Raw genomic sequence first — 13,803 nt, 5'->3', positions numbered from 1 at the left:
AGTTCAATTTCTTTAACAGATATAGGACTATTCAGGTTATCTATTTCTTCTTGAAAGAGCCCTGGTAGTTATGCCTTTGAAGAAATTTGTCCACTTCCTCCAAGTTGTCAAACTTAGAGGAATCAAATTGCTCAAATATCTGGGACTCTAATGACACACATACATCACACATTTTGATACTGTCCCACAGGACGCAGAGGCTCTGTTCATTTTTGAAATCTTTTTTCTCCTTGTTTCTCAGATTGGAGAATCTCTATTGATCTATCTTCAAGTTTACTAATTCTTTTCTCTGTCATCCCTATTCGGCTACTTAGCACATTTACTGAATCTTTTATTTCAGATACTCTATTTTCCTCTTCTAAAATTTCCATTTGTTTCTTTTCTGAAGTTTATATTTCTCTTCTAAGAAATTCTATATGTTCATTAAGTTTATTTCCTTTATGGAGTATAGTTTTAATAGCTGCTTTAAAATCTTTGATAATTCTAAGTTTTGTGTCATCTTGTAATTGGCATCTGTCAATTATCTTTCCCTTGAAAACTGGTCACATTTTCCTGATTCTTTGCATGCCAAGTATTTTGGATTATGTCCTGAATATTATGTTGTGAGATTCTGGATCTTGTTAAAATCCTCTAGAGGATGTTGATTTTCTTTTTTTTTTGAAGTGGGAACTCAACCCAGTTAGGTTCAGACTATAAGTTCTCTCTCTTCTTCAATGGGTGTGGTTCTAAGGCCAGTTCAGTTTTCAAAGCCTTGACTATGGTGGTTTGGGCCTGTCCCATGCATGCATCACTCAAACATTAGTGTCGGACTTGGGTGGAAGTTTATACTGTGGTTTAGTTCTCAAAGTCTTTGCTATATGGCTTTCAATCTGTCCTATGCATGTGTTTGCTCCTCAGGGATGAGCCCAGGACAACTGCCAGTTTATATACAGAATTATGGGATCACTTACCCAGCTCTGTCATCTCCAGAATTCTTCCCACTCTCTCTTGCTCAAAGCAGCTCCCTTTACCGGTCTTCTGGCCAAAATATAGGTTTCTCTCAGAGTTTGGGCTTCACATGCTGCCACTGCAGTTTAGCTGGGTGTTGACTCTTAGTTCAAAGCTGGGAGAGACAGTAAGAAATAAAATCAGAAAACTTAACTCTGTGTGAGTTACTTTGCCAAGATTGACTTCCATTCTCAATCTAGTAATGCTTCCATTTTCAGAGACCACAGGTGCATTTTAGCTAGAGCTGTTAGTTGTAACTGATGGGGGAGAAAGTCTAGTGAGTTTACTACATCTTGATCAGCTCTGAAAGTCCTAATTTTTTCTCACTTATTTTTAAGCATTTTCCTATATCATTAAAACTCTTAACACCATTTTATGATTTCATTATGTTCTATTATGTGTACTTTAATTATCCTTCCATCCTCTTAAAAGCTATTTTTTATTTATATCTGTTACTATTACAAATACCACTGTGATATATAAATTTGCAAGTAGTTTTCTGACTATAGATTTTTAGATACAGAATTACGAGTTCAAGGATTATGATAAGGCTCTTAAGGCATATTGCCAAACTGCTTTTCAGAAAGGCTTTACTAAAAATAAAGCATTATCTGCAACTTTTGCCAATTTATATAGGAAAACTATCATTTAAAATTTGGGGTCACAATTGAGGAGAAATGTTTATTTTTTATGCTTATATATATTATTTTGTAAAACTATTTTTCCATGTCCATTACCCATTTATTAGAATCATAGTTTTATAATAAATTTGCATGAGTTATAAGTACATAAATAAAGAAGAAATTATATGTGTATCTGCCTATTAGTACAAAAGAAAAACACCAGAACCAACCAGAAACTAATGAGATTGTTTACTTACAACGGTAAGTGGGAACAAAGTAGGAAAAACAAAGGAATGAGAATGGTGTAGAAGAGTTAGAGGGACCGACATTTCTCAGATTATACATTTTTATATAGTTCTGTCATGTAGAACCATGTGAATGTTTTACAAACCTATAAAATTAAAAAAAATAGAAGGTCAAAATTAAAACAAATGAACCCGACTATATTACAAATAAACAACATAACCACTCTGAAGAGAGGAATGGAAAAAAAAGGAAGCAACCTAATTAACTTTGGAAAACAATATTTTAATTGAATATCCAAAGGCTAAAGACAAAAGAAATATATACTGGTATTTATGCTAATTAGCAGGCCTGTTTTTTACAAAAATATGGGTTAGCAGTTTTCAAACTATGTTACGCATATTTGAAGTCTGAGCAAATAAATAAATATTGTGGACATAAAATCCAGTTTTCTCACTCTTGGAGAAAGGAGTTACAAATAAGGAAAGAGGGGAAGTTAGAATGAACCCTGTGGTGTTGGACTGGATTTGGAAGTATCGGCATGAACTCGTGTTTTTTAAAAATATATATACAGATATAGATACAAGTATACAGATAGATATAGAAATACATATATATAGTTGTATACACAAACATGTATTTTATCATTTTGTTAGCTAAGAGAACCTAGAAGCAATGATACCCAGCACCAGTGAGCAGATCTTGCACCTAGATCCTCATTTCTAAATACCATTCTCCAACAAAGGAATCAGGGCTTTTGGGAGAAATGATTCCAGGACTAGGGTGGAGAAATTACATGAGAGACATCTGTGCCAGAACATCATGTGTGAGAAGGTAAGGAAGTGCTAAAAAAATGAAGGGGTCTGTATTAGTTTTCTATTTCTACGTAATAAATTTCCACAAACTTAGCAGCTTAAAAAAAAACACAACAATTAACTCACAGTTCTGTAGGTCAGAAACCCAGCTTGACATCCAAGGTTCTGTTCAGAATATCACAAAGCTTAAATTAAGGTGCCAGGCTTGTCAGGCTGTGTTTCTTCTGAAGGGTCTGGGGAAGAATCCACTTTCAAGTTCGTTCAGTTGTTGGCTGGGCTGAGATCCTTGAGGTTGTAGGACTGAGGTCCTTGTTTGCTTGCTAGTTGACTGTTGGGACTCACTCTCAGCCTCTGGAGGCTGCTCTCAGGTTCTTGTCATATGGCTGTGACAAGAGCCAGGAGCCAGAATCACTCTCATAATGATCCCTCCCATACTTTGCACCTCTCTAACTGCCTCTGTCTCTGACCTCTCACACATACTTAAAGGGCTCATGTAATTAGGTCAGGCCCACCTGAATCATCTATCTTAACATCAACTGGTTTGGGCCTTTACTTACATTTGCCAAATTTTCCAACAGTAGTACCTAGATTAGTGTTTCATCAAAAAACTGGATGTTATACCAGGGGCTGGAATCTTGCAGCCCATCTTACAATTCTGCCTACCACAGGGTCATATCAAAAGCACACAAGACACAGCAATCAATAAATATAAATTTCTAGAATATTATTGTTGTTTAGGTCTGTGGACTCCAGATAATTCAATAGCTGAAATTCTTTAAAAGTGATCTTAATCAGAGTGTTTACCTCAATCAATTTTAGGTATTGTCAGATATCACTAATAGTTAACTATCTATTGATCTATCTATTTATCTACCTGAAAGATGGTGAAAACATGCATTTCAAGTACTACAAAGGAAGAGATATTTATTTAGTGCCCACTACGGGTTCCCCACAGCCATCATGTCATTTCATCCCCATCCTGCTCCTCTGATGTGTGTATTAGTGGCCCCATTTTTGGAGGAGGATGCCAAGGCTCAAATTGTTTAGTGAACAACACAGTGCTGCACAGCTAGCAACCGATTTCCATCCATGAATCTTGTAAACGCAAAAGTACACTCACTCTCAGTGTTAACCAGCATTCACACAATAAGCAATAAACAATGTTAAAAAAGGGGAAGGGCACAAGAGCCAACTTGAAAGGCCTCCCAATGGCTAAATTGGATACAATTTGTGCAACAATATAATGATAGTAATGGAATATAACTCATAAAGTAAAATATATACTCATTAATAATTGAATAAAGAAATAAGGGGGAAAAGAAAGCTGTTCCTTTACAAAATTCCAATTAATAAATGTAGAAGAGATGATGGAAATAGAAAATTACCATTTGACATAGAGCAATAAGTATTTCAGGCCAAGAATCAATAAACCCTAAAATTTGTGGGCAGAATATGATGAGAAATGGGATATTTACAGTCTCAAAGTATCTTCCCAGAAGATAATTAATTACAAAGGAGAAAATAGTAACTTTACAGTAGAGAAAACTAGCTGACACCACCTTAACCAAGTAATCAAAGTTACAATCACCAATGAGACAAGTTGACATCCAGTGCCTCCTGGATGATGCACTAAGAAAGATACAACATACAACTCCACTTCTGTGGAGTTCTTACCAAAACTGCGTAATTATGAGAAATATCAAACAAACCAAAAGGGCCATTCTAAGAAAGAACTAACCAGTACTCTTCAAAAAGTAACAAAGTCATAGAGGCAAAGAAATTCTGAGGAATTTAAAGACTAAGGAGATACAACATGTGACCCTGGATTGAATGCTCGGCCAGAATAGGGATGTTAGTGATACAATGGTGAAATGTGAATCAAGTCTATAGATTTTGTAGATTTTTTCTTGGTTTTTCACATATATCCTTTAAAAGAGTTGTCTGCAGTCACTCTTTCCATGTCCTCATAATAGCATAACAGAATTATGTTAATTTCCTCATTATCACAATTGTACTGTGGTAATTTAAAATTTTACATTAGGAAATCTGAGTGAAAGCTATACAACTTAAAAAAAAAAAATCCAAACTACTTTCTAATTTCCACCTCAATTTATCCACAATGCAATTTTGCCAAGTTACCTGAGGTTTACTAAATTACCAATTTTTTAAAGGATGGAATTATTTCAGATCTCTCTCTATTCAGGTATGTATATACATATGTATATGCATACACACACACCCTACATGTATGTATTCTACATATTAAACATAATTTACATAATATATATCTATATAAAAATATTATACCTTTAATACATTAACAGCAAATTATTTTCCCTGAATCTTTACCTTATGGTTTTAATGTTCTTTTACACATAATGCTTGAAAAATTGTCCAAGCTACGCTTTGAATCTCCCATTCACTCAGACACTGCAACGTGGTGTCCTACGAAATTTCACGCCAAATAACCATCTCCTATTTTTCATTTGGTGTACGTCTTAGTCCTTACGTTATTATATAATAAATTCAGCAAATTTCCAATGTTTTACTATTTGATCTCTGCAACAAACCTTTTGTATACGCATCCTTGGGAAGATGGCCTAGCTTTGTAAGCTATATTCCTAGAAAACTGCTGGCATTACCTTCCCATCAACAGATAAGAATACCCATTCCCTGTTCGTGTGATATTTACTGTCGTCTATGTGGCAGGCACTGTTCTGGGCACTAGGAAAAGCAGTGAACAAAAACGGACACATTTCTACCCTCAGAGCAAACAGAAGACAGAAGAAAAGTTTGCCGTTTTATTTTTTCCCACAGTACTTTAACTGTTTCCCCCACTTGCTCACTACCCTTGCTATTTCTTCAATTCCAACTGCTATCCTGAAACTTCTAGTAGCAATTTAAAGTAGAATGAAGTCAACTATAGGAAGCATGTTTACTCTTTTTGTACCTACAATAAAGTTATTATGAGAATTAAACACGATGATGCAAGTAAAGTACTTAGTACAGTGCTTAACAATAAACAGTCTCTCCGAGGTAGATGCTATTTATTGTTTCTCATTTTTACAAGTGAGGAACATGGGGCTTGGAGATGAAAAATTATTTGCTTAATGTTACATACGTAGAATGTGGCAGTACAAGACTTTGAACTACGTCTGACTCCAAAGCCTTAACTCTTAACCACAATACTATACAATTTGTCTTCTATTCTACAATGTTCTTATTAACGTCAACCCATACTTAAATCCTGCAGTACACACAAAACATCGTTTTTGTTTTTGTTTTCTCATTGGCACTTATCATCCTTCCTGAATTTTGGATCTAATGTCATTAACAACAAAAATATATAAGCAAGGATGAGTTACCCAATTACAAAGCCAACATTCTGATGCAGTATAAAAGTTAATTAATGTAATCATTGAAACTCATATAACTCAAACTGCTTACTTTATTTAACAATGAAATAGTAATAACACAATAATTTAGTTGTAACAAAGACATCAACAAAGCAAAATAAAAACAAAGCTTCAGCTCAAATTAGTCATCTCCTTTAAACAGGAAAAACTACCATTATTAGTCTAGCGGTTCTCAAACTTTTCTACACATTTGAGGAAATGGGGGGAGAGACATGGACTGGTGCTTAAAAAAATAGGTCCAAGGCCCACCTAAGAACAATTATAAATGAGAATCTCTCAAGAGTAGTGCCCAGGCAAAGATTTCTGAACTGTGGTCAGTGTTGAGAACTACAAGTCTAAAGTAATAAGCAACAAATATCATGCCCTCAAAGCAATTCAAAACCAAGAAATTAAAAAAAGAAATATGATAAATGTCTTTCCTTTTATCCTGGGAAAAGGAGGAGGGAAGAACCTACTCTTTCTCATTGGTCTTGATCCATTTTTGATTGCCCAAAATAGAGTTTAGTTTAACAAACATCAAGCATTGGGAGTTATGCAAACATGCTACCCAAAATGAAATTCTCACTACTTTACATTTAGAAAGCTCTTTTAAAACACTACTGGCTTTCAGAAAGAATCTCCCACCTTTTAAGTTTGCATAGATGTTTTAAGTCAGCTATTTGTTCAACTAAGAAGAGTCAATAAAATATATTAGAAAGCACTTATTAATAACAGTTATTATAAAACAATATTCATTTAATGTACCACTAATTAACATTTTGGTGCAGACGAGAGAAATATTTGAGTGTTTCCCACCTATTTCTAAAACTGTCAGAACTCTTTTTTTATAAGATCGATATCTTCAAATTTAGAAGCTAAACATAAGTTTTTCTTTAAGAATGTATAGATAAAATACTTCCCCTATAACTGCACGACATCCTTGACAAATCCCTGTTAGGAGGGTCAGCAGTGACTGCAGGCATTTATCTCTGAAACGACTTTTCCTCATTTTTCAGGTGTGGGAATGATATCACATTAAGTATGGAAAATAACTTTTTTCCTTAAGAATACATAAATTCACTTAGAAATGTCTCCTCAAATTCAGAAAAACTCTTTTCTTCAGCTCCTTCTGTCAGGACTCCATGTCAATCTCAACCACTTCATTCTTGCCCTGAAGCACTGCTTCTGTAAGGTTGTCTTCACTTACATCTTCAATGTCTGCCAGATCAACAGGTGGTAAAGGATTCCTCCAGTACTGGAAGGTGTTATACTGCCAAAAGTCTTCATCGAGCTTTAGAGAAAAAAAGAGAGATGAAAGTACATCAATGGCTTAGAAAAAGTCAAGCTTTTTCAGGAAACAAATTTTCTTCTGTTTTAAAAACAAACTCATGTAAGATTTTGCAGTCTTTTATTTTGCATGTTCAACAAATATACATTTTTAATTCTGCCTAATCAAAGAACTTCATGGACTCAGTCAAATCTGGGCACTTTTACATTCACGGATTCGTGAAAGTATTTCTTGTTACTAGTTTAAATTTAAAAGAATTTCTTCCAAGACCATCTCTTTCCACAATTTTCTTCCATTTTTCAAGGAAAAAAAGTCTGAAAACAGTCTTAAAATTTTTTACCTTTCGGTGAGGAAAACAATTTATTTTAAAAATAGACCTTAAAACTTATTTTTGGTCTTTTTCCTGAAGTTTTGGTATTTTAAGGTATTGATTTTACATAAGCTAAAATACTTCTGACAACCTGCTAAAAAGTATTAGGATATAAACAACGTAAACAGCAAGAAAATCTTAAACTGATCATTTTATTAAAAATACCATTTGGGGGCCGGCCCCATGGCTTAGCGGTTAAGTGCGCGCGCTCCGCTGCTGGCGGCCCGGGGTTAGGATCCCGGGCGTGCACCGACGCACTGCTTCTCTGGCCATGCTGAGGCCGCGTCCCATATACAGCAACTAGAAGGACATGCAGCTATGACATACAACTATCTACTGGGGCTTTGGGGGAAAAAATAAATAAATAAATAAAATTATAAAAAAAAAATACCATTTGGTTCAAGGTATGACTTTTAAATCAATATTTAACAAAATTGATAAAACCTAGCGAGTGCTGGCCCCTCAAAAACTCAACAGCTTACTCTGAATGGCTATAAAACTGTTTCAAGTAACTATGAAGTGAAGCTGATGTTCCAATGAAGTTCAAAATTGGCACAGAATTTTAAAAGCATCCCCAAAATACTTTCTGCAAAGGAAGCAGCATTGGAATTATATACAGGCTTCCAGGTGACTATTTTGCAGGTTAATACCCTTCCCAGATGGATATATATATCTTTATCTATTCTACTATGTCACGTTCTTACTTTAGGTTCACACTTGCTATAGCAGCACTATCCAACACATAACGGGAGCTACACATGTAATTTAAAACTTTCTAATAATCATAGTAAAAAAGTAAAAAGAAACAGGTGAAATTACTCTTTATATTTTATTTGACCTAATATATCCAAAATATTATCGTTTTACTATGCAGCCGATATTAGGAAAAATTAATAAGATATTTTATATTTTTCATATTATGAGTTTTCAAAATCTGGCAGGCATTTTACACTTCCAGCACTATTCACACTAGCCACATGTCAACGCTCAACAGCCACATGCGGCTAGGGGCCACTCTACTGGAGAGTACGGGTCTAGAAGGAAATCTCATTAAGAAGTTCATTCAGTGCCTTAGACTCTAAGGCTTACAGAATTAAGTCTCTTTGGAATTTCTTAATACTGGGATAACAATGTAATAATTCAAAGGATGCCAAGAAAATTTTCATTTTAATAAGCAAATAGGGTTAAAAACAAGGATCTATTTCTCTGCTTTTTGGAAAAATCTATTCAAATTATCTACTTATAAAGATGGGCCAAAAAAGGGTCCTTTAATAACATCAGCATAACCCAGTAGCTAACAGCACAAACGCTGCCACCACACAGACCCGGGTTTGCATGATAAATCCACCAACTCTGCTCTTGACCTGAGTCTATTTCTTCATTGGCAAAACTATAGGACTGTTGTCATTGCTCAATACTTCTAGGTATTGTAACCCAAGAAGCCTATGAACCATTAACCACTTTCTTCCTAGTGGGAGAAAAACATTTCTGCTTACTTTCTATTAAAAATATCTAACAGTAAGGGACAGCACTGAGCACAATGAAGCTCCATAAGGTGACACTAACATGAGAAAATACATGAATATTTAATTAGGTAATACCTGGTTTTAATTGTCTAATAAAAAAAATCTGAAACTCAGGAAATATTCTGAGGTTCTAGGACAGAAGAGAGGTACCATTATTCTGCCTAGATTGCATCCTCAACATAGAAAGAAGGAAGATAACTGAGAAAGAAATTTCCTAAATGCGATCTCAAGGGTGAAGGTAGGTAAGTTCTATTCTGGGTGCAACATGAACCAGGTAGACATTTACTGCACAAACTGAAAAAGCATGTGCTTTTTTTTCTTAACTCCTCCATGTTTCTGTTATATCTTGGTTTCCCTTGGTAATTAGCTATAAAACCCTTAAAATAAAAACCCTGTCTCTTCAGAAGGAGGTAGGAGGGACGCTGAAAGAAAATATGTCCCACTCTTAAGTCTGCACAAGAGAATCAGCTCAAGGAACAAAACTAACGAAAGGAAGGAACATGACGGCTCCTGGGCTTCTGCCAAAGAAGAGAACAGGGGACTAGAGGAACCCCCAGAGCCAAGCTTGTTCCCTGCCATGGGCTTGTAGTGACTACAGGAAGGAGAGCTGACAGAGGTAGTCACTGCGGTGAAAAAAGCTACAGGGGTGTCTAGATTCTAAGCAGGCATCTGTGTCAGTCTACTAAAAAATTCTCCTTCTTTGCCTACCTGCCATTTCCATATTTCCCTCTTATCAACCTGTGGCATACTACAGTCAGTATATTCTGGTAGGAAAGAGAAGCCTACGTATGGGCGGGGTACCAAAAATGGTCTGAAAAGAGTTTCAAACCACACAGTACTTATCTCCATATCAAATAAGTCTGGATGACGATCATTCTGCTTTTTACTGTTTTATTTTTTGTTTTCTTTAGGTTTTGGACATTGGCACCAGATATGATTTAATTGGAAATTCTAATTATTTTATTTTCAGAATATAAGTGCTATCATTCAGTTTTAAATAAGCTGATTTTGAACATCTAAAAGCAATCTGAAGAAAAAAGTCTACGTAAGGCTCATGTTCTCTAAATTCCAAGAAAACAGAGTGGAAGTATTTACAATTTATAATTTCATCCAGAAATGCCCACCTTAATGATTATGTCTCAAAGACGATTTCTCACAACCCAGAAAAAAAATCTTTCCCAACTATACAATTCTCCTTTCATCCCGTTTTTCACCAAGAAGTCATACCAAAGGAACCTCAATTCTTTTTTTTGGCAAGGTATTTGATAAATTCTGCATGAGATACTTAAGTCAATGGAGAAATGTGGACCAGATGCTATGATGTAGTGTTGAAGACATGGTGGTGAATTCTGAGGCCTACATTTGGTTCTTCCATTCCCAAAGCTCCAGGCAAGTCAACCCAGAACTGCCAAAAAGCAGCCTGAATTCCTAAGTCTAGACCAAAGCTGTCCAATAAATACATCATGCCAGCCACACACGTAATTTAAAATTTTCTAGTGGCCATATTAAAAAAGTAAAAGAAACTGGTGAAATGAATTTTCGTACGTTTTATTCAATCCAGTATCTCCCAATTATTTCAGCATGTAATCAATATAAAATATTTTGCCATCTTTGAAATCTATTGCGTATTTTACACTTACAGTACATCTCCATTTTAACTAGCCACGTTTCAAGGGTTCAGTTGCCTCACATGGCTAGCGGCTGCCACACTGAACAGCGCAGATGAGACAAATCAGATCATCTTACCTGAAGAGATGGGGCAGGCTCACTTCCCAACAACCAGGAACTCTCCAATGATCCTGATACACGCTTTACCTTAGGGCCCAAATTAATTTTCCGCAACAATCTTGTTTCACAGGATCAGATTTACCACTGTCATTTAAAACGCCTTGTCTCAACATACGGAGGCCCTTCCTGTCCACCAAAAGAGCTGTACCAGGCCTAAAGAACGTCAATGGACGGCTACCACATTAGTCACCCTCTTCGTACGAAATCTATCACGAATTCTAGAAAAGCCCATCGTTAAACCAAAGAAGGCGCGCTACACCTGTCTTTCGTTCGTCGTTGAGCCGAACCGATCGCGGTTCCCGGTCAACGTCTTCGTCCCGCTCCACGAGCTGTCGTGAGCCACGCTCCCGCTTCCCTCCCGCACTGCGCCGGCGCCGAAGCTGCCAGGCCACGTCCAGGTCCCCCGAGGGTCTGTCGCCCCTAGTTCAGCCAAACACCCTCAGCCCGACGGACTCTCCCAAAACCCCGACGAGGGTGGGCTCTGGGGCCCTTGGGGATAGCCTGGGAGCCGGCGTCTATTCCTGCAGCGGGAACCTCGGCTTTTCGCCTTTTGGGGGCGTCTTCACCACGAGTCTAGAGGGGGATCATCTGTTCCTTCCCGGGGCGCGCAGTGCTGGGCAAAGGGCGACCCCTTGCCCCTCCCCGCGCCCGCCCCCTAGAGCCCCCAGCCCCTACCTGGCCCGCTGCGGCCCCCCAGTCTTCCCGCGGGGGCTCTGCTCGCCCCGCCCCGCCGTCGCCACTGCCCCTCGGGGGCCGGGCGCGCCCGGGCTCCTCCCCCGGCCCGCCGGGCCGCACGGGCGGCTGCAGCAGCGGCGGCTCGCCCGTCTCGAGGCCGCGGCCCTCAAGCTCTGCGCCGCCCGGAGCGCGCGTGTCCCCGCCGTCGCGGCGCTTGCTGGGCGAAGACAGAGGCTCCGTCATCGGCCCCGCGTCGATTCTGCGCTTTCGGGGCAGCTCCGGGACGCCGAGAGGCTGCCCGGGATGCGAGGCCCCCGGCCGCGGGATCCAGGGCGCCGGCGGCGGCTCCTCCGGAAAGTCGCAGAGCACGAGCCGCTTCCAAGGCACGTGGAACGTCAGCGGCTCGGCCGCACGCCGCTTGGCCATGGGCCCCCGAGGCTCGGCGGAGCCCGCCGGGCGCGGGAGGCCGAGCGCAGACAGCTGCGAGGGCGGAGCGCGCGAGCGAGGGCGAGGACCAAGTCGGGGCGAGGCGGCGGCAGGAAGGTGGAGGCAGCGGACGAGGCGGCGCGACCGGCACGCGCTGCCCTCGCCGCCGCCCAGGCGCGGCCGGACGTTGGGGAGCGCCCGCGACGAGGTGCAGATTCGAACCTGCGCACAAACGTGCGCGCGCGCACTCGCGCCGGCCAGGCGGAGCCGCCGGTTGGTGGAAGCTCACGCGGCGCGCTCCCGAACGGCCCCGTGGCCGGAAGTGCGCGCCCCGGGGGAAGGCGGGAAGGCCGCGGCGGGTTTATTAAAGGCCCAGCGAGTCGCCCGCGGAGGGCGTGACCTTGTTGCTTCCGGGGTGGGCGGGGATGTGCAAATCGCCAGCCTGGGAAAACGGGGTAGAGTTAAGACTCCTTTCCTGGAGTCAGTGGCCACGGGGACGTCACCGGGAGGTGAAAACATCATACAAACTTTTAATACGCTAGTCTTAAGAGGCTCTAGTACTACGTTAAGTGATTATTCGAGACAGACTACTGAATGGGAGACTGGGCTCAGGGAAGTAGCGAGAGCCAACACGCAAAAACAAAAAGACCAACCAAGTGGATGTTTTGCAGTGGCTGCTGTGGAAGGTGAAGTAGGCACCACATTCCTCCAAGACCTTTTAATTAAAAGTTCATTGATGAAGCTGCAGACGTGTGTAGCTCATGTAGAATAGCTCATCCAATAGCTAAGCCTGAGGCACAGCTCTTTTCCAAGTGAAACCTAAAATCGTTTGGCTCTTAAGTGGGAGTTCCCTGCTTACTCTCTGCGCTGATCAGAAGTGAGATTCCCAGACCTTCCTTACAGCAAAATTGTGTGTATTATCAAGCAAAATGAGGAGTGGCTAACAGCAGTGTATTTACTATAACTTATATATATATATATATTTTTTGTTGTTGTTGAGGAAGATTCACCCTGAGCTAACATCTGTGCCAAACTTCCTCTATTTTGTATGTGGGTCGCCACCACAGCATGCCCCGGAGGAGTGGGGTAGGTCCACGTCTGGGACCTAACCCAGCCACTAAACCCAAGCGTACGGAACTTAAACCACTGTGACACCAGGCCGGCCCCATAGCTTATATTTTAATAATTGATAAAGGCAATAACCCAGTAAAAAGTGAGAAAGAAAACTGTATATGTGCTTTGAAGGGAGAAACTACTATGATCTTCTAGAGAGAAAGTGTGCAAGGATGATAACTGTACTGTAACTGGTAGGTAATACCTATATATTAATTGTCCCACACCTGTACACCTCAAGGTTGTTATGAGAAGGCAACTTCTTACTTATTAATAAGCACAGAAATATGACAAGTAGGGTAGTAAACAATAGCTTTTCTGTTTGATCTTTCCCTTCCCCCTTCTTTGAAACTGATAACCAATCTGTCTCAAACAGATGAAGACTTTGCCATTTTCAAACCAGTGACATACATCAGATAGGAAACAGCTTAATTTTATTTGAAAGGTTTTGAGGGTGTTCTGCACAAAAATGATAAAAGTGCAGTTTAGCAAATACAGGTTCATTCCTTTGTGGTCCTCACTACAGAATCTCTTTTTTTCTAAACTGTGAAATT

The 13,803-nt window shown here is 39.7% G+C and overlaps 1 protein-coding gene across 1 annotated transcript; it reads right to left on the bottom strand.

Annotated features, from left to right (window-relative positions):
- Positions 1-5,696: 5,696 nt before the first annotated feature.
- C22H9orf40 (chromosome 22 C9orf40 homolog) lies at positions 5,697-12,276 on the bottom strand. The gene is made up of 2 exons (XM_058565645.1): positions 11,711-12,276; positions 5,697-7,354 (listed from the first exon to the last, which is right to left on the bottom strand). The coding sequence occupies exons 1-2, from the start codon at positions 12,134-12,136 to the stop codon at positions 7,196-7,198; spliced, it is 585 nt and encodes a 194-aa protein (XP_058421628.1). The 5' UTR covers positions 12,137-12,276; the 3' UTR covers positions 5,697-7,195.
- Positions 12,277-13,803: the final 1,527 nt, after the last annotated feature.

Source organism: Diceros bicornis, chromosome 22 (genome assembly GCF_020826845.1).
Source record: "Diceros bicornis minor isolate mBicDic1 chromosome 22, mDicBic1.mat.cur, whole genome shotgun sequence".
NCBI lineage: Eukaryota > Metazoa > Chordata > Mammalia > Perissodactyla > Rhinocerotidae > Diceros > Diceros bicornis.
Note: the sequence above shows the minus strand (reverse complement) of the source record. Positions and strands in the feature narration are given on the sequence as shown.